Here is a 20,800-nt window from a genome sequence, read left to right on the forward strand (position 1 = left end):
AACATCACATTCTCTCAACAGCCACTTTTATTAGATACATTTCAGCAGCACTGGGTTGGACCCTCTTGCTTTCAGAGCCTCTTTAATTCTTCATGGCACAGATTCAACAAGGTGCTGATTTCTCTGGGATTTTGGTTCATGTTGATGTGATAGTGTCACACAGATTGGTTCATCCATTGCAGCAGAAATAGAGACTCCTGAGATCAGACTCGTTTCCACTCTCCTGTTGTTCAGTTAGTGAGTCCATATGAATTACAGCCTTGGTTTCCTGTGGCACTCTGTGCGGTCTTCTGCTGCTGTAGCACATCTGCTTCAAGGTTCGACATGTTGTGTGTCCACAGATGCTCTTCTGCATACCTTGGCTATAACAAGTGGCTGCATTTTTGTCCGGAGAACTGCTGCTCATTGGATATTTTCTCTTTTTCAGGCCATTCTTTGTCAATCCCATTAGATCAGCAGTTTCTGAAATACTCTGACCAGCCCCTCCAGCACCAATAGTCATGCCAGGTTCACTAACTTAAATCATCTTTTTTCATCATACTGATACTCAGTTTGAATTTCAGCAGGTTGTTTTTACCGAGTTGCTGCCCTATGTTTTGGTGATTAGATATTACCGTACATTAATGAGCAGTTGAACAGATATTATACCAATAAAGTGGCAAGTGAGTGTCAAATTAGCTAAAAACAAACAAACCCAACAGCCCCAAAACAAAACAAAACAAAAAACACAACTAGTTGGATGAACTTTCCCCAAAATGTTTTATTTTTCTCTTTGGAAGTTATTCTTCCACCAGCCTAGCTGTTCCTGAATTCTCCAACTAATTTGGATTCTTAGAGTGCCAAACCTCCTTCCTGTAGTTGAAAGTGAGTTGCGAACCATGGACACGGGGTTCCATCTGCTGGCCATTTCTAGAAGTCGCACTAAATAAATAAATAAATGAATAAATACATTTAAAGCAGAAACGATGTTTAGAATAGTTTTGCTATTCGAGTATTGTATTTGTTTTTTATGGGGTAAGGATATAATTTCTTTTATAGGGTAATATGATTTTTTTTCCTCTAGAATTTAATGTCATGGTTTAAAATGCCACAGTGCTGTCAGGGTCTCCTGCATGGGGTGGGAGATGTTGTCCAACAGAAATGACAGCTTAGCCACCATTCTCCTGTCACTCAGCACCTCCACTGGGTCCAGAGAGCATCCTAGAACAGAGCTGGCCCTCCGGATCACCCTGTTCAGTCTCTTCCTGTCCCCAGCAGAGATGCTGCTGCCCCAGCGGACCACACTGTAAAAGATGGCTGAGGCCACCACAGAGTCATAAAAGGTCTTCAGGAGTGGGCCCTTCACTCCAAAAGACCTGAGCCTCCGCAGCAGGTACAGCCTGCATCTGAATTTTGAGTCCGGCCAGTCTATTGTTCAACACCAAGGTACCTGTAGCTATCCACAGCCTCAATGTCTCAATGTCCATACCTTGAATGTTGTTTAGTGGTTGCAGTGGAGGATGTTTGTGCCTGCAGAAGTCTACCACCAGCTCCTTGGTTTTTCTAGTGTTGATCTGGAGGTAGTTCTGCTGGCACCAGTCCACAGAGTCTTGGGTCAGTTCTCTGTACTTCCTGTCGTCCCCATCAGTGATGAGGCCGAATACTGCAGAGTCATCAGAGAACTTCTGAAGGAAGCACTGGGTGGAGTTGTGGGAGAAGTCTGCAGTGTAGATGGTGAAGAGTAATGGAGCCAAAAACATTCCCTGTGGGGCCCCTGTACTGGAGACGACCCTGTGTGACACACAGCTCTGAGTTCTCATGTACTGTGGTCGGTTGGTGAGGTAGACCCAGTATCCATGATGTGAGGTGATGGTCCACTCCTGTGTACTCCAGCTCTCCTTCAGAACTGTGGGAAGAATGGTGTTGAAGGCACTGGAGAAATCAAAGAACATGATTCTCACAATGCTCCCAGCAGTCTCCAGCTGAGAGACGGAATGATGTGGAAGGTGAGTGACAGCATCATCCACTCCAATGCCAGGTTGGTAGGCAAACTGAAGTGGGTCCAGTGATGAGCTCACCAGAGGCCGAAGCTGAGCTAGGACCAGCCGCTCCAGGGTCTGCATCAGGTGGGATGTCAGAGCCTTCGGACATAGAGTCTTTGGCACTGGTACAACACAGAAGGGTTTTCCAGAGCTGTGGAACTCTCCCCAGCCTCAGGTTTAGGTTGAAGATGTGCTCCATCACCCCACACAGTTGGTCTGTTTCTCCCTAACGTTTAGCAGTTAGCACCACAACCACAGTTTAAAATTTTAACAAGAAATAGCTTTGATCTATTAAAAGTAATAGAAAAAAAATTCAACCACAGTGATTATACGATATTTAAAGTGGGATTTTGTATATATAGTTTTTGGCATAGGTTTTATTATTAAGAAGGACTTGGATTTATTATTATTATTATTATTATTATTATTATTGTTATTATTATTATTATTAATAATAATAATAATAATAATAACTACAACAACAATAATAATGTTGTTGTTGTTGTTAGTGGCAGCAGTAGAGGTTGAGATTGTGGTAGCAGCATTAAAATCATTATTAGAGAAGCATTGTTACTATAAAATAGTAAAGAGTAAAAATTCGCTTTTTTCCTCGTTTGTTTTTAGCCACGCCACTTTTGTCCCTTCACGCTCCTCGTAGCCTGCTCTTGTCTAAATAACAACCCTGCGGCAGCGGCGGTTCGTCTGTCAGATTCTTTAGTTGGAACTTGCTGGAGTCGTCGTCTTGCGCCGATGTTAACCTAATATTTGTACCTCAGTCCTGAACTGACACTACACGATGGATTATCTGTTCCAGGTGAAAATCGGCGCTCTGATCGGGTTGTTGCTCCTAACTCTTCTTTTTGGATTTATCCCCGCTCGGATCAAATGGTTCAGAGAGACAAATGGGACAGGTTGGTACACACTAATATGAAAAAGGAATGGCATAAGCAGCTGCTACTAGCAGCAGTATGTGTATTTGAGAGGATAAAATATGTGACTGCTATAATCTGATTTTCAAACACCGAAATCTCACCAATCTCAGCTCAAAAGGCGGAAAGGGGGAACAAATTATTAATATTACTTGTTCTCTGTTAGTTGTGTCTCGATGACACCAATGCCGAGCTAAACAGGAGAAGTGGCTCATTCCTGTAAGGTATTCCCGCCTCTTTTGGGATTTGCTGCCATTTACAGATAAAGGCGGAAACCTTAATTTGCAAGAAATGTAAACGAAGTTTAGTGTAGCTTCAGAAAAGCCCAGTTACAGGAGCTCAATGGTTTCACCGTTGTAGCTTCCAGTGGATCACATATCACCTCGCTGATAATGTTTTAAGTGCTGCAGTTGATTTTTTTTAGCCCGGTCCTGGAAACTGAACATGCGCAGCATAAGTGTTGAAAAACAGGGTGGGTCTCACACGTGGAGTGCAAGATAATGCTGTAGATATTTTAATGTCTACATTTTGACGGTTTATTATTTCTAATATCACAGCAGTCATTTATGTCAGTCTAAAGGGTTCATCTGTACAATCAAGTGAACCATCCTCTGACCTCTGGCTTCAGTCACCTGATAGCTGTGAAGGTTAAAACTCTGATGTCACATTTCTAGAACACAAAAGTGAAAATATGAATTTGAAAAAAACTGTGTTATAGAGGTGAGTTAAGTTCGGCTTTCTTACAAGGAAGTGAAAGCATCAATTCTGGCTTATTGCTGCTGGAGTCCTCTTTTGAGTCATCTTTGCTCATGAGCGTGAACAGACATGTGTCACATGATGTTCCAACAATTCAAAGGGTGGAGGGAAATCCCGTGATTTAAAGTTTGACATGTACCATTAATCTTTCAGATTTAGGTTTAGGTTCTACTGAACGATCAGATGAAGCTGAAGGCTAGTAGTGATTTAACAAGAGCCCGACCCCTCCTGTGTTCAAAAATGATGACATCATTGTCAGTGTTCTTTATTTGTAAACAGTATGTTTTAGTGACAGGTCATAGTTTATTAGATTCCCAGCAATACATTTTGCATACTAGTCAGTAGCATGACCCCCATAGGCTTTTTATCTGTTATGTTCTAATAAAAGAAATCAACATATAAGCTAGTACAGCTAGGGGAGTAATACAGACTGCCATCTGGCCAGGCCTCTGTTGTGAAAGAAATTTGATCTCCATTGGGTTTCCTGGTTATAGAAGGCTAAATAAACCAATAAAATTATGGGACAAGGTTTTACTGCTGTTTGTGCTGAAACATAAAGCATGTTTTGTCTTCCTCTTTGCAGATATTCATCGCATGGTTCTCAGTTTGATCAGCTGCTTTGCTGGTGGGGTTTTCCTGGCAGCATGTCTGCTCGACATCATTCCAGATTATCTGTCAGACATTGGCACAGTGCTGGATGCTCGGGAGGTGGAGGTATCTCGGAATAATGATTTAGACGAACTCATAAAGGAAACAATATAATATAAGATAATATATCATATATTTACAATGCATTGATCTGTATTCCCAATTAATGTTATTTTTTTGCATGAACAACCTCAGATTTTCAGATTGTCACCTGTTCAAAGTATTTGTGGTCTAAAATTCAAACATATTTGCTCCACAGTCATGTGAAACCATAAGAGTGAAATGGTGTTTGTTATAGCTCAAAATACTATTACCGGTACTCCTGTTAATGCTGATATTTTCTGTTTCATCTATTTCCATCTTCTACAGTAGATATCCTGTCTACTATTTCCTTCCTGTGTTAAACATCTATTCACTAATTCTTGATTTTCCCACATTGACCCTGCTAACTGTTGAATCTCTGAATCTGGTCTTAAAAAGACCCCCTTTCCCCTTCCAGAGTTCATCATAGCTGCCGGCTTCTTCATGGTCCTCATACTGGAGAAGATTGTCCAGAGCTTCAGGGAGATGAGAGGGGCTCGTGAGGAGAGGGCGCCCCTTTTGCATGACCATGGGCACGGCCACGGGCTAGCCACAGCCCGTGATCTGGAGAGCAGCGGCCACCACGTTCATGTAGACTTACAGGCTCACTCCTCCCTTCGTTCCTTCATGCTCTTCCTGTCTCTCTCACTCCATTCAGTTTTTGAGGGTCTTGCTATTGGCCTGCAAAGCACTGACTCGAAGGTAAGACAGACCAAATCACCCGACGTTAACTGTGATCGCTCGCTCTTTTTTTTTTTTTTTTTTTTTTCTTAATCCACACAAACTTTTAAAGGCTCGTAATCGCACCTCTCTCTTGCTACGTATCACACCCAGCATTTATTTGGGAAAGTACTGCTCAGGTGAAGTTGGAGTCATGTTCGCAGAGCAAGTTTCAGTTCAGAGCTTCAGAAAACTTTGGCAGCAAAATGAGTCGGATTTATTTCTACTGATCGAATGACAGCACAAGCAGCTTTAGCAGAATTTCAGTCAGCATCTTTCATTCACATGAAAATGTGATGTGTGTGTTCAGCTGTACTTTACAACTGAGAACAATAAAATGTCGGTTCTTAATTTGGAAACTCCTAATTACATAAAATGTAACTGTACTGTACAAAAGTCTTGAGTAAACCCCAGTTTCCTTATATGTTGCTCTGGTCTAGAGCAATAGCTCTCCAAGCTTTCTAACACTTTTTCTGTTTCTTTGGACATTGGCTGCTTTTTCACCCATTTTCGGTCCACTCCCTGTACCTGACCATTTTCAGTACAATGTTTATCTTTTGTTAAGCCACTTAACACTGACATATGAATCATTCAAGCATAAACTTATCAAAGAACCAATTTTAATTGTATCTTTAGGCACTTTGTTACCAGCAGTCTGTTTTAAAAACGTGTGATTTGTTGCCAAAGATAACACAGTTTGACATTTTATCGTTTTTTTTCACCACCAAGGTGATTTCCAAAGAGCATTTCTCAGCAGGCTGTCTCCTTTATGCTTAAAAAACAACAACAACAAAACACACAACCAAAAGAGTAACGTTGGTTATACCACATATTGATGTTCAAGCTCCTTACAATTATATAAATATGTTGTATTTGCATGTACGTTTGGACGTTTCAGTAAGTCCCCGGGGTGGCTTAAGACTTTTGCACAATACTCTACAAATATTGCTAGGGATGGGAATTGATTAGAATATATCGATTCGGTTCCTCATTGATTCTCGCTGGGTTGTTATTGGCTCCATTTTCAGAGTCACCGCCATTGCTAAGCTGCAAAAAGCAAATTACATTCACACAAATTTATTGCATGCTGTGGGTCAAATGTTTGTGCATGTTTGTTGAGGTATTCCCCCTCTTTCCTGTGATCAGTGTTGGAGTCGTGACTCACAGTCATTATTACACATACTACACAGAACACTTTTATTAAAAGTAATGGACTGCATTACTCAATTACTCCCAGGAAAAAATAATTTGTTGTACCACTCACTTAAATTAATTTCATATTACTCTGTAAAATAGCTGAAACACTTATCGGAGCCCATTACAGCAGCTGTCATAAATTTGTGTTTTATAAAACGGCTTCTTCTCTGGCAGCTGGTGAATTTGTTAGAACTAAACACATAATAATTAAAACATGTCACAGAATAGATTCCTTTTAATAATGACGTAATTCCTGCTACCATTAAACTTCTATAATTTAGCCCCAGCCTTAGTACACCTAGTCATCTACATGCTGTTGTTTGTTTCATTGTAATTACAGCTTTATAAAAATCTAAATATACGCAAAATGTCTTTATTTTTTCCAGGTACTGGAGATCTGCATCGCTATTCTTGTTCATAAGAGCATCATCGTGTTCAGCCTGTCTGTGAAGCTGGTCCAGAGCACAGTTCACCCACTGTGGGTTGCCGCTTACATCGTAGTGTTTGCCTTGATGTCTCCTTTAGGCATCGCCATCGGCATCGGTGTGATGGAGGCTCAGCTGACAGCCGGACCTCTGATCCAGGCCGTGCTGGAGGGGCTCGCTGCAGGCACGTTTGTTTACATCACTTTCCTGGAGATTCTCCCGCATGAGCTGAATTCCCCCGGGAATCAGCTCCTTAAGGTGATGTTCATCCTGTTCGGCTTCACCATCATGGCAGGTTTGACATTTTTGGGTTGAAACTGACATTTCGTCACTTTCGGCTGACATTGCCGTCAGGATATCCCTTGCATCTGTTGTACAGCTCCCACAGATTCACTTCACTTTGGTACACAGAGACAAACTTGAAGGAAGACATAGCTTTGCTGCCACAGGGTTACACCTACTCCTGGAGTCGTTCATTTCAAAGGAACGTGACAACATTTGGCATTTTATTGCTTTACGTTTTAACTTTTACAGTATTGCATATTGAAATACAGAGGACCAAGACATGAAGAATCAATGTCAACAAATGCTATAAAATACATCAAATAGTATTAAAAATAATTGTAGGCTAACTTGTTTCTAAAATGTGACACATCCTAATATTTCCGTTCTAATTTGCATCTGTATTTAACTTTGTGGTAATTCACCTTTTTTTTTATTTTATTTTAATGTACTTTTTCAAGAGTGCTTCCATATGGTTTCATATTTGTGTTTTATTTGACCCACCGCCCAACTAAATCATGTGTTGCCATTTATTTATTACATATTTTTAAGTGTTTTGTGCATTTATGCTTAAACATGGATTTTCAAGGGAGAATTGGTACTGGGGGTTGTTGTGTAAGAGGGAAAATAAAACATAACAATAAATAAATATGAATATTTAAAAAATGAATGATTAGTTTATAATAAAACGGAAATATCACTGGTAAAAATTAAATTTAAAAAAAGATTATTAATACAAAGGTAAATAAATACAGATGCAAATTAAATTAAACCAGTCAAAAGTTTGTCCAAACCTGTGACTGGATTGTGTTTCTGTCGCATTTTATAAATGATATACATTTGTTTATATATCATTTATTTGTATATCTGTTTTTGATTCGGGCAGTTTTGGTCCTCCATAAAGATGAACTACTGACTGCAGTGCTGCATTTGTTGAATTCATCGCTGATGTTATTTTGAAATGCATGCTGAACGTTGCCTCTGAACTTTCAGGATATGCACATCACCACTGCAACAAAGGGGCAGTCTATAAATATGACCTCTTTTAATTCATTCAATCACTATGCCTGGTGCCTCCAGAGCTTTAATATTTATAAATCGCAAGGTCAGCGGAGAAGTTTGACAGTTACTTCTTTCCGAAATGCACTGATTGTTTCTTTACTTTTGTTTCATGCATGTTGTTCTTTACAGTTGGCTCAGTTGGGTATTTGGGGTTTGTAAACTGGTTTTTCACTGACCCGGTCTTGTTTACTAAATGTTGTTTTTCCAGTGATTTTAGTAAGTTCTTACATATTGTTCTTAATACTCTTATTTTACTTCTTATTACTGAAAAGATGATGCATCACTACTATTTTAAAAAGGGTTGCAGGTCTAGTATAAAGTACCATATTTCAGCCTGCTTACACTCCAAGTACTGACTGTTATATTTAAGCAGTGAAGTATCTCTTGTGTAATCTTCTGACTCCACATACGTGCCAAAAGCAGGAAGTATAAATTTGATTGGCATGAAAAGGACACTGTCATCAAAAAAAGTGTTATAATGACATGACATGTCACATGCCTCGCCTTTTTTATTTTTATTTTTTAATGTCACCTTTGGTTAGCCAAAGAAATAAAAGCCACTCCTTTTCTTTAGCACAACATCACCCAGTTTTCACTCTAACATATAAAAATCATTTGAAAACCTTGACTGTCTTTTTATAAGCAAACTACATGTATATTTTGTGCCTTATGGTCATTCTTCTCATGAGAAACACGACTGCTTTTTGTTAACCTTTTCAAAGTAAAAAGGAACTTTAAAAAATGAGTGCAAGTGCTGGTTCTTTCTTTGTTGTTGTTGTTGTTGTTGTTGTTTACAACGGAGCTTTCTCGTTGTCTCGTCGTCTCATCGTCTACTTTCACTCTCACGCGATCTCACGCATGAACCCCAAATGTCATCATTCCCTGACTTCAAACCAAAAACTGCAAAATAAATAAGATATTTAAAGTAATGGAACTAACACACATACAGAGATTCCTTCATTTATGAGTGGGATGTGAAAAGAGGAAGAATTTTTAAAAGAGGAAGATCACAGAGAGGGTTCATGATTGCAGGGGTGTGGTAAGGCTACGGGCAAATGATGTCCTGTGGTGACCTCTAAAGGGAGCAGGTGAAAGAAAAACAAGTCCAATGTGAATATTTAACTTAACAAATTGGGTTTTTAAAATTTTGTGTGGTGTGTTTGGGGGTTTGGTTGCATTTGGCAGCAGATTACTGGAGCCACTTGGTGGGAGTGTTGATCCTCTGTCTTATAGCCTCATCCAAAATGGACAGCATACCAAACAGACAGAAATAAGAGACTTAAATGTAAGTTTTTAGGAATACCATTTAGTGATTACGTGTAGGCACATGAAGGCGACATTTCAAGAAGGTATTTTAACATTTGAAAACACGCTGGTCATCTCACTTAATTTTCTTTTTAAGTAGTAATTTAGTGTGGAACAACCAGGGTCTAAATCGGGGTGGGGAACTCCAGGCCGTGAGGGCCGGTGTCCTGCTCGTTTCAGATCTCACCCTGAGTCAACACACCTGAATCAAATGCTTAGTTAGCACCAGGCCTCTGGAGAACTACAAAACGTGGAGATCATTTAGCCATTTGAATCAGCTGTGTTGGATCAAGGGCACGGTCTAAATAATAAAAACAGTGATATCGAAGTTGTATGCTGGCTGACTGAAGATCTTGAATAAATAATTTTACTTTTAGCATTTAATTTGTAGTACATCATCTTCATTCCCTGAAATCTTTAATACACTGTAGATTTTGCCCTAATAATTCCCATACACTGAATACATTTTACTTCTGTTGTCCACAATGTTAAAAGCATCCACTTAGTATAGTGTAAGTCCCCTTTGTGCCCCCAAATGTTGGCAGTGCTCTACTACTTGCAGTGTCGTGTGGTGCACTGTCACTGCACAGTATACTTCGTACTTCAGAGGTGATCAGAGTGCACTGAAACAGTAAAACAGCTCGAAATTCTTCTTTATTAGATTTGTGGTCACAGAGTCCTGCTTGTTGGCTTGCAGGGTGACATAACTGACAGGAATTCTTTCGCATCTTTGAGCTTTACTCTAACCCAGAGACAAGAACAAAAAGAAAAACATAGCCACATCCGATGTGATACATGGAGGAGTGGTTAACCCCTGACTGCCTCTGTAAGGCAATAAGAGCTTATTCAAAAAAGCAGAAAGAAAATCACTAATGAGAGCCTCTGATAGACGAACAATGACACAGTAAGCCTGCCAGTTCTAGATCACAGAGGCCTCAGTGTGTGGAGGAAGGAGACCCGGCAGAGCATCAAGCTTTAGTGTGGGGTGGACAGTTTACCCATACCTCATTAACCTCCTTACAGTAATGCCATTGAATACTCCCATTTTGTCTCGCCGACATGCAGATTACATCCTAAGTACCTAAAATGCTCTCCTTTTTCATGCTGCGATGGCACAACTTGGTCTTAGGAAGCACAATGTCACAAACCACATAAAAAAACATGATTTGTTTTTTTATAATTGCACAGAAAAGGTTTTTTTGAATGCACACCACATTTCAAAGATTGTTGCCATTAAAAAAAAAAAGGAAAAAGATTTAGGTGATAAATGTCATATGACTCATCCAGCCATTATAGATACAGTCGATCATTGTTTCAACCTTATGTGATTAAAAAAAATGAATGTTTTACTAAAAAATATAGATCGATTTGTGTGTATTTACGTCTTCCAACGAACTGATGCGTTCACATAAACTTGGTAATAATCCATTAAAAATGCATAAGAGCAGGCCAGTTATTGGAAACCGCTATGTTGCCCGCCATCTTGAATACAGTGGCCGAGCTGGACATCTTGGTTCTGACTAATTACATTTTATGTATGTGAGCAGAAACTAGCATGTTTCTGCTCACATACATAAAAAGCATGTCAAATTGATATTGTCTCAATTTTGTTATTGTCAACAGCATAGAAGTGCGACCGTCTCCACTCTGAAAAGCTGACAACAAGCCAGCTGAAAAAACCCCAACAAGCACAGGTTATAAGCTAACATTACGCCAGCTATGTTTGCCTTGAGTGTCATAAGAACCTTTGACCTTTGACTGAGAAAGCTCACTTTTAAGGAAACTGATCTTGATCTTCAACAAAATTCAACAGAGCTGAATTCAAGTAGTTCCCTCCTTGTCCGTACTCAGCCTCTCCACCAGGATTCGTTACATTCTGTTCCATAGTTTTATGTCATCTGTCTTAAAGACAAAAAAAGGGAAGAGAAACTAATGGCTGACAGTATTAAAAAGCTTAAACTAAAGAAAAAACGAACAACCTTAAAACAGATACACATCTACGTTAATACACAAAAACACGCATACATATACGTGTAAAGTCTGCATTCTCTCCTGCTTACACTTATGATCAATTAACAAATCACCTAGTTAGACTAATTACATTTTTAACCAATTCAACATCTATTTTAATGAGTTACTGCACTGGCATTTCATAAGTACACAAAAAACTGACACGAATCTCCAGAATGTTTTGACCAGGCAATGGCAGTTAGATGATAAAATATTAGGGGGTGCTCATGAACTCACAAATCATAATAAAGGGAACATAACAAATTTCATATCAAACATATGTCACAGCAACTACAAATGCTTAGTGGTATTAAGGTCACTCACGGTCAGCTAGACTGAACAACCAATAAAAGAAACTCTAAAAGAAATAAAGCAAAACATGGATTCTCACTTCCTGCAATTAGTGAGAGGAACTAAAAGAGAGGCCAGTTTGTCTGATATTGTGCAGTCATGGATAAGTAATCCATAATGTGGGACCCAAAACAAGTGAACAAGTGATCTGAGGAGGATTTCAAAGAATGTGCATAAAGGAATAGCTAATGGTCCTCTCGCTCATATGACATTTCCTCCTTTCATGTCACATGTGCTGTTAACCCAGCACATGTGACATGAAAGGTGGGATTTCTCCTACATCAGTGATAGTGAAATGCATATTTCATGAGAATGTGGAAATAAGTGCTAATAAGAACTGTTGTGGAAGGTTTGGTCCAGGGTACGGTGGTCATAAGGTGCAAAACAAAAAACACACCACTTTGTTTAATTCATGTGTTTTCTCAATGAAAGGGTTTCTTTTATTCTGATTTTGAGGGCAGCGCAGTGGTCACCTCACAGCAAGAAGTTCCTAAGCTTGATTCCTAAAGCCAGACCAGGCTCCAGCCCCCCCACAGCGCTGATTTAGATCAGCAGAAGAAAACGGATGGATGGCTCTTTTGTATATTTCTATGTACATCAAGAGCAAAAAAAGAAAAGAAGCTGAGTCATATACCTGTTCAATAAATCTTTTTTCATACAATTAAAATAAAAAATAAAAAATAAAATTTCACTTTTTAATTTCATTTAAAACAAATTCTATTCTTTGTCTTGCATGTTTCATTTTGGCACCATGGGACTCCATCCCAGCTCACGCTTTGCATTGCAGTTTGCATCATCTAGATTAGCCACCTGTCGTAATCCACTGTGTCATTTTAATCCTACTTTGAGTGTTTTTTCTTCCAGTAACTCCTCCCCTCGTGGTCCTCTCTGTCCCTGCTGTCTCCTCTGCCACTCGCTGTGGGTCTCTGATCCTGTCTGCTCGAGGTAAGGCTGCTCAGCTCTAAATCAGTCGATAGACAGATAAACACAGACAAATAACATATGAGCACTTTGAGGATATATGTATCATATTTTGTGTAGTAACTAAAAATCACATTAAAAACAAAATATTTTTGCTTTGATGTCAATTGACAGAAACCTTGTTTTTTACTTTGATTAATACGTCTTTCATAGTTTAAATGAAGGATTTATGCATTTGTGCTAAGTTTCTTCTGTTGTTTGCTGCACTGCAATCAGGTTTGAATTTTGCTCTCTAAAGAGCCTAAAACACTCACTGAAGAGAAACTTCAGCACCTGTGTCATGATTCTTGGTTAAAGAGCTTTAACTCAATTATAACAATTATTTGGCTTTATACAGAATTGAAACTATTTAAGCAAATTGTTTATATATATATATATATATATATATATATATATATATATATATATATATATATATATATATATATTAACTTTTCAATTAAAAAAATGCTTTCAGTCAAGCTGCTTAATGAGCAATACAATGTATTAAAGACCCACCTCTTCATTTTGAATGCTATTGCTTCCTCCTGGTGATGTTGTATTTGTGTAGTTCTCAGATTATGTCATACATCATTAATTGAAAGAGCGTCTGCGTTGTTTCTTTTTGGTGTAATAGTGGTCACATTTCTGTTTGTGCCAAATCTTCTTGCTCCACAGTTTTAGCGTCGCTGCTGTGAGACGCTGCAACCATGGCTACTGTAAGTTCAATTTCTCTGCAACAGTCCAGAGTGCTCCAGTGTCACTTTATCTCTGTTTACGGCAGTTAGGTCAGTTTCTGGCCTCAGTTCAGTGGTTCAGTGTGGGCTAAAAGCATTAGAGGGCTTTGAGGTCTAACTGTCAGCACATGATGCTGCTTAGTATTGTTATTGTGCCAGTAAATGCTGGCTCTGGGATGGGTCCTTAAGCTGTTTTTAAGAAATGGCTTTAGAAGTCCTTTCTGCGATCATGTGAAGCAGATTAACCAGACGTTCGCTGGCATGCATCGTATGGAGTCCGGAGGTCCTTGGACCCATTTTTTGCACAATTAATGCATACTTTTATTTTTATTTGAAAACTACTGAAGCCTGAAACGATGAGGTAAAACACAAACAATAAAGGAGGATTTTAACGTGGATTTTTTGTCATGCAGACTGGTACTTTTCGCATGGTGTCAGAGGAGGAGCAAGCAATGAGGTCAAAGCTGGAGCATTTGACAGTGAAGGATCATGGGCCTGTGTTTGGGCTGTGCCACAAACTGCCTGGACACACTGTGCAAAAGGTAAAGTAAGCATAGTTTTTAATGGCAGCAAATACACAAGTCATATATATGGTCCTTGGATGGCTCAGGGTTCGTGCTGATGTTACCCTTCCAGGCGAAGGATGAGCTGAATGAGACAGATGAGAGACGGGCATCATCACTGAAGGACCTGCGGGCCTTGATGAAAGAGAGGGCAGCCGATGGAGACGGCCTGGCCAAGCTGATCCTGGAGCGCTTTGGGGACAAACCCGACTCTTTGTTCCTGCGCTTCCTCAGAGCTCGCAAGTTTGATGTCGACAGGGCCCACGAGCTCATGAAAGGTGATTTCTAACCTACTAAATACAACTTTATGAGAAGTACTTTATTTCATTGAGTAGAGAGACAAAAAAAGAGAGTTTTTGCTTGCATCATTTTGGCACCCAAGCGCTTCAGTAATTGATGGTGAGGCCTCTTTTGTGCTCCTCGTATGCATGAAGGCCATCGCTGAGGCAGGGGGGCATGTGTTCATTAATTGGGAGCTTTGAGATTCTTCTGAGTGAGCTGACAAAGCTGTTCTTTGTGTGTCCAAATGGGACGGCAGGTTTGCTTCACTTGTGAGTCCGCCGCGTTCTGCTGGGAACTTCTGCTGCTCTGGGAGCGGGTTAAGATTAAAAAGAGCAATTCGACAATAGTGAGGACACCTTATGACTTGCCCTGCACACACAAAAACCTCTTAATCTTTTTTTCAATCCTCCGAATGATCAGAATGCTGTTTCCTAACCAGATTGGGTCAACATGATGCCCATTTATTATTCCAATAATATAATAATGTAATATGCCATTAAACTTTGAGCTGATCTTAAACCTAGTAACCTTAACTCAAGCATCGGCATAATTCTGGAACCAGAATTTCTGAATCTTGGTGCTGCTGTTGTTGGAATACTCCATCCCCACAAAAACAAAAATACACACCTGCACATTCATCAATATAGAAAAGTTGTTCCGTGTGAGACTGGAATCCATGCACATCCAGATGGACTGTCTTTCCCTCTCTGTCTCTCTCTCTCATAAACACATTTACTGTGGGTTAATTGGTGCCTTGCTTGTAGATGGACTGGAGCCCCACTGACACAGGACTATCATTGTGTGGGTGCATCAGAAATATGCAGTGCTGTGTACACTGTGGGGTTGTGAGTTATTAGTATCCAGTGAGAGAATTCAATTCAATTCAGTTTTATTTACATAGCACCAAATCACAACAACAGTCACCTCAAGGCACTTTATATTGTAAGGTAAAGACCCTACAAACCCAACAATCCAATAATCCCCTTTGAGCAAGCACTTGGTGACAGTGGGAAAGAAAATCTCCCTTTTAACAGGATAAAACCTCCGCCAGAACCAGGCACAGGGACGAGCAGCCATCTACCACGACCGACTGGTGGTGATGGGAGTAAAACGGGAAAGACGTGCCGTGAAAGAGAGATGGGGATTAATAATAACTAATGAGAATGCAGCTGATCTGTTGGTTGTGGTTCTCCAGGTTACGTACGCTTCAGGAAGGAGTATCCTGAGCTTTTTGAGAACCTGACCCCCGAGGCAGTCCGCAGCACAGTCGAAGCGGGATACCCAGTGGTTCTGCCCAGCAGAGACAAGTATGGCCGCGTGGTCCTGCTCTTTAACATCGACAACTGGGACCTGGAGGAGATCACCTTCGATGAGGTACCCGAAAAGCAGCCCTGCACAGCTGCAGCTCAGTCATCCAAGTGTACTCTGTGAAATATATGTCCTTTTGCGTGTAATAGGTGTTGAGGGCATACTGCGTGATCCTAGAGAAGCTGCTCGAGAATGACGAGACCCAGATCAATGGATTTGTGCTGATTGAGAACTTCAAAGGCTTCACAATGCAGCATGCCTCAGGAATCAAGCCAGCTGAGCTCAAGAAGATGGTGGACATGCTGCAGGTTAGGGATGAGCGAAATGGCCTAAAATCCATATCACAGTATAACATCACTGCCTCTTGGTGTTCTTTTACGTTCTTTTAATGTAGCTTTTCATTGTTACGCTGATGACCTGCAGCTTTATGTTCCTCTAACCATTGGAAATTGTGCTGAAGTCTCTAAACTAGAATCTTGTGTATCTGCAATTAGGGGCTCGTTATCGGATAATTTCTTGCTCCTAAATACTGATAAGACAGAGTTTACATGAGACTCGAAGGAGAGCACCATGTTGAACCACATGCCCAAGTTTTTTACAGCAGAGGTTCTTGTCCATGCATTTGTGTCTTCACGTATTGATTATTGTAACGCTCTTCTTTCTGGGCTTCCAAAGAAAAGTTTCAGAGGTCTACAGATGGTGCAAAATGCAGCTGCTCGTATTTTAACAAGAACTGGGAAATTTGAGCACATTACCCCTGTACTGAGAGCTCTTCACTGGCTACCTTGTCAGGTTCGAGCAGATTTTAAGATCCTGCTGCCCACCTACAAGGCTTTAAATGGATTGGCACCTTCATACCTCTCCGACCTTTTACACCTTTATGTTCGATCCCGTGCTCTACGATCTCAGGCCTTCTTAAGGTTCCTAGAGCCAGAAAAAAGACAGTTGGACAGCGTGCTTTTTATTTTCGTGCCCCATTCTTGTGGAACAACCTTCCTCAAGATATTAGGCAGGCATGCTCTGTGGAGGTTTTTAAAACTAAGTTGAAGACACATTTGTTCACCCTATCTTACATGTCTTAATTCTATGTCTTTTAGTTTTTAAATTCTTGCTATTTTTAACTTGTATTGTGTTTTTACTTGTACTGCTATTTATTGCTTTTAGTTATTCATCTTTTTAGTTTCAAATAGCTGTACAGCACTTTGTTTGAAAGCGCTTTATAAATAAAGTTATTATCATTATTATTATTATTAATTTGAAGCATGTGCCGTAACGATATATATCGCGATATATTCTCTTCTTCTGTATACCGTATTTTCCGCACTATAAGGCACATTTAAAATCCTTTAATTTTCTCAAAAATTGACAGTGTGCCTTATAATCCGGAATAATCCCCAGAATAATCTGGGTCCAAAACGCTGTCTGCTTCAGGTCCCAAAGTCAAAGGAACACAGCGGCATCACTGAGTTAAAAAACCGTCTAAATTCTTTCATCTTTAATAAAATGATCAGTGTTGCTGCTTTACCAGGTGTAACAATTAAGTTTAACATCCAGGCATCCATGAAAACAGAATTTATTAAATTTAACAGAGTTAGACATTAGCAGGAAGTCAGCTCGCTAGTTTCCACCTAAACATGATATAGCATGTTTTGACTGAGAGATTTCTGAAAGACTTAAAACGTACAGCTCTGCTATCACGTCCAACATAAATGAAGACAGAAAACTAAACAGCAGTGACGTTTTTTAGGGTTGCTGAAGTTGGGCTAGCTGGTATATAATGACGTGTTATGTGATCGCTAGCAACACAGCTATGTTAGCATAAACACAGTGAAGCTGGAGGATGAATGCTAACTTTTTTCCACTCAATAAAAGTTAACGCGAGGGTTCCCGATGACTAGGGACAAATGCAATCGCATGGCAGGATGCTGTAAACGGACCAAACTTCAGTCAGGAGAACAACTGAAATAATCAGATGGGAATAGAGCAGCTGCAAGAGAATTCAGCATTAATAAATCAATGGTACGGAAGTGGAGGAAGTGTAGTTTTTGGCTTATTACTGTCGCCCGGCATAATTTGCAGATGATATTGCTTGCAGCCGCTGCAATGCTTTCAACCAAAACAGGCGCAGCTTGATGACTCCGTCAACATGCGCTATCATGGTAGAGCGTCTAGTCAAAATCTCTACCATTGACCAAATTCATATCGTTTCTACTGTATACCGTTTATATCGCCCACCCCTACTGCAGGCCCAAACAGACTCAGAATGAAAGCTGATGTGGAGCCTCAAACTAGTTTTTGGCTCTTTTGTGTTTTTCTGCAGGACTCGTTCCCAGCCCGTTTCAAGGCAGTTCACGTTATTCACCAGCCTTGGTACTTCACCACTACCTACAACGTGGTTAAACCCTTCATGAAGAGCAAGCTGCTGGAGAGGGTAAAGATAAGGGACACAGCTGATAGCAGCTATATTTTTTTGGTTTTAAATCTAAGCTACATCTTTAAATGCTGATTCTACCTTCCCTCAGGTCTTTGTTCATGGTGATGAATTGGACAACTACCTCAAAGAATTCGATGCAGACATCCTGCCTTCAGACTTCGGTGGAAAAGCACCTGTGGCAGACTACCAGCCCATCGCCACAAAGCTTTTTGGCTCTGAAGACACCGCTCTCTGAAGAAACAATCCTCCCATTTCAAACCCAAGAGTAGAGCCTTTTACCTGAAGTGCTTTTTGTGTGATCAGATCAGATATGTGGTCTGTATTAAGGCTAGATTTTTACTTTTTTTATAAAAAAAAAATTCAGGCAGTACATAGACGTATGTAGGGTTAGAAGCAGGGGATGTTTTGTGTTATATAAATGGAAAAGGTAAAGGATGTTGTTTAGATATATGAAGGAGAGAATAACTGATAGTAATCACTTGTTACTTTACATTGACATGTACTGACAATCCTCTCATGTATGACATGTATAAGTGGAGGAAGAATGACAGAGCTGGTCAAGACCAGACTGATTTGTGTTTGGTGTGCTTTGCCTCATAGATCAATCTGCTGTACACAGAACAACCTTTTGCTTACGACCCCGTGATACAGATTTCAACATAGCAAAGTCTTGAGGGGTGAATTTGAGACTGATATCCAGAGGGAAAACTAATAAGGCAAGTTTTAGAATAAAGGGCCTCCTGATGCAGTGCCTTAAATAGGAACAGTTGCTTGCCTCAGTGGCCTTGTTTCAACATATCATGTGAGGCGTGATGTACCAAGAAGATGCATTCAGGAGGTTGCACTGGATTGAAAAATGTCAAATAAAATCTTTTTTGTGCATCTTTTTTTTAAATTAATGACCATTTTTATCATTTGTTCTATATTTTAACCAGCTAAACCCACTCTAGGGTTAAATGGTTATACCAGGGTTAATTAATGAGTATATTTAAAATAATGGAGTTTTAAATTACAGACTGAATGATGTGCGATTTTTTTTTAAGGCCGATATCCAGTCCTTATATTTGGTGATTTTAAAATCTGTTATTCTGATGTAGTGGCTGATATCTTTTTTCTTTCAGACACATGAACCATAAACAGATTTCCCACACGTTTGTTGTATTGTTTTTTGTTTGTTTAATGCTCTGCCCAGGGCTGGACTGGGACAAAAAATCGGCCCGGGCATTTCGACTACAGACCGGCCCACCAGGAATTATAGGAAAAGCCATAAAGCCTTTGAATGAAAAGAAACACTGTTGTGATGGTGATGTACACTGTTATGTTGGTATATATGTATGATTACATTTTACATCAGATTAAAACTTTGGTTGTAAGATTCAGATAATTATTTATCAAAAGCTAGACATTTTAAATGAGAATAAGAAAGAAAAGTATTTCTTTGTTTGTGCCCCCCTTTCCCTGTTAATGCCCTACCTGGCCCCCTGGCAAAACTTTGCTAGACCCGCCCCTGCACAGATGTCAGCTATGTAAAAAATTATCCTGGTGTTATTTGTCTCTCAGAAACAGTTCATAACTTCTCTTTAACTCATTCATGTCACCTAAAAGGTAAATCTGTTTTTCCATCACCTGTTCAGCTCTGATGTTTCAGTAAGGACATCTCCTGGTTTCATCTTCATGTTTCCCTCTCACCAGATATCCAAACCGACATCATTATGAGCAGCTTATATGTCTGTGGCTCCAGCAAACATCACCTGATACTAGAAAGCGATATTAAATAAATTCTAACAACAGCTTAAACATGCTGTTTTCCTCTTTCTGGTGCAAAGTGGGCGATAAACAAACAAGAGAGACGGGACTTGCGACAGAAAAGTCATTGATCAGTTTCGTGATTGAAGTAGCAGCAGGAGAGGGAGGGGGGAGAGAGTGAGAGAAGAAGAGGCAGCTGTGCAGCGTAGCTGGATGGCCAGTCCAGCTATCAAGTCAAGTCAAGTTTATTTATATAGCACATTTAAAAGACATCAAGTGTCGGCCAAAGTGCTGAACAGAGAGATAATAAAATCAAATAAAAAAGAATTAAAATAGATAAGAAACATTGTAAAAACACTGTCAGACATCCGTATATATAGACACACAAAGCAGACTCTTATATACACCTGTTTGTAGAAATATAGATGTACATGCACATATGCAGATACATATACGAAAGTGTACACATTCACACACAAGCACACATACGTGTACATAAAATAGGTGTATACATATATACATGCATACATCATCCAATGAGATAAAAGACCAGAATAGCTAAAGCAGAATAAAAGTGGTGTCAAAGAGATGCGAAAGCCTGGAAATCGGTAGGTCTTCAAATTTGATTTGATGACTTCCAAAGAGGAAGAGGAGTTTATGAAAGAGGGAAGACTGTTCCAGAGTCTTGAAATGGCAATGGAGAAAGCCCTGTCACCTCTAGACTATAACTGGGAGCGTGGAACCAATAAAAGCATCTGACTGGAGGAACGCAGAGTTTGAGTGGGTAGGTGCAGGCTAAGGACATTGTATCTGGAGCCAAGCCATGGAGGGCTTTAAAAACAAATAATAAATCCATGAGTCAACTCCATATTTAACTCGCAGCCAATGTAAAGATGCGAGTATTGGAGTAATACTCTCTTTCTGGTACTGCTGCATTTTGGTTGCAGGCGGAACAGGCTTGAGTGACAGACGTGTAAATCGAG

The 20,800-nt window shown here is 39.9% G+C and overlaps 2 protein-coding genes across 2 annotated transcripts; both read left to right on the forward strand.

Moving 5' to 3' along the window:
• Window positions 1-2,672: 2,672 nt before the first annotated feature.
• slc39a1 (solute carrier family 39 member 1) lies at window positions 2,673-8,866 on the forward strand. Its single transcript, XM_040045671.1, has 4 exons — window positions 2,673-2,932; window positions 4,290-4,420; window positions 4,835-5,137; window positions 6,739-8,866. The coding sequence occupies exons 1-4, from the start codon at window positions 2,818-2,820 to the stop codon at window positions 7,090-7,092; spliced, it is 903 nt and encodes a 300-aa protein (XP_039901605.1). The 5' UTR covers window positions 2,673-2,817; the 3' UTR covers window positions 7,093-8,866.
• Window positions 8,867-12,660: 3,794 nt separating this feature from the next.
• Window positions 12,661-19,221, forward strand: rlbp1a (retinaldehyde binding protein 1a). The gene is made up of 8 exons (XM_040045670.1): window positions 12,661-12,732; window positions 13,426-13,466; window positions 13,898-14,026; window positions 14,121-14,325; window positions 15,525-15,703; window positions 15,787-15,945; window positions 17,958-18,068; window positions 18,160-19,221. The coding sequence occupies exons 2-8, from the start codon at window positions 13,458-13,460 to the stop codon at window positions 18,304-18,306; spliced, it is 939 nt and encodes a 312-aa protein (XP_039901604.1). The 5' UTR covers window positions 12,661-12,732; window positions 13,426-13,457; the 3' UTR covers window positions 18,307-19,221.
• Window positions 19,222-20,800: the final 1,579 nt, after the last annotated feature.

The sequence above is a fragment of the Simochromis diagramma genome, unplaced genomic scaffold (assembly GCF_900408965.1).
Source record: "Simochromis diagramma unplaced genomic scaffold, fSimDia1.1 OVJJ01000079.1, whole genome shotgun sequence".
In the NCBI taxonomy this organism is placed as follows: Eukaryota; Metazoa; Chordata; class Actinopteri; order Cichliformes; family Cichlidae; genus Simochromis; species Simochromis diagramma.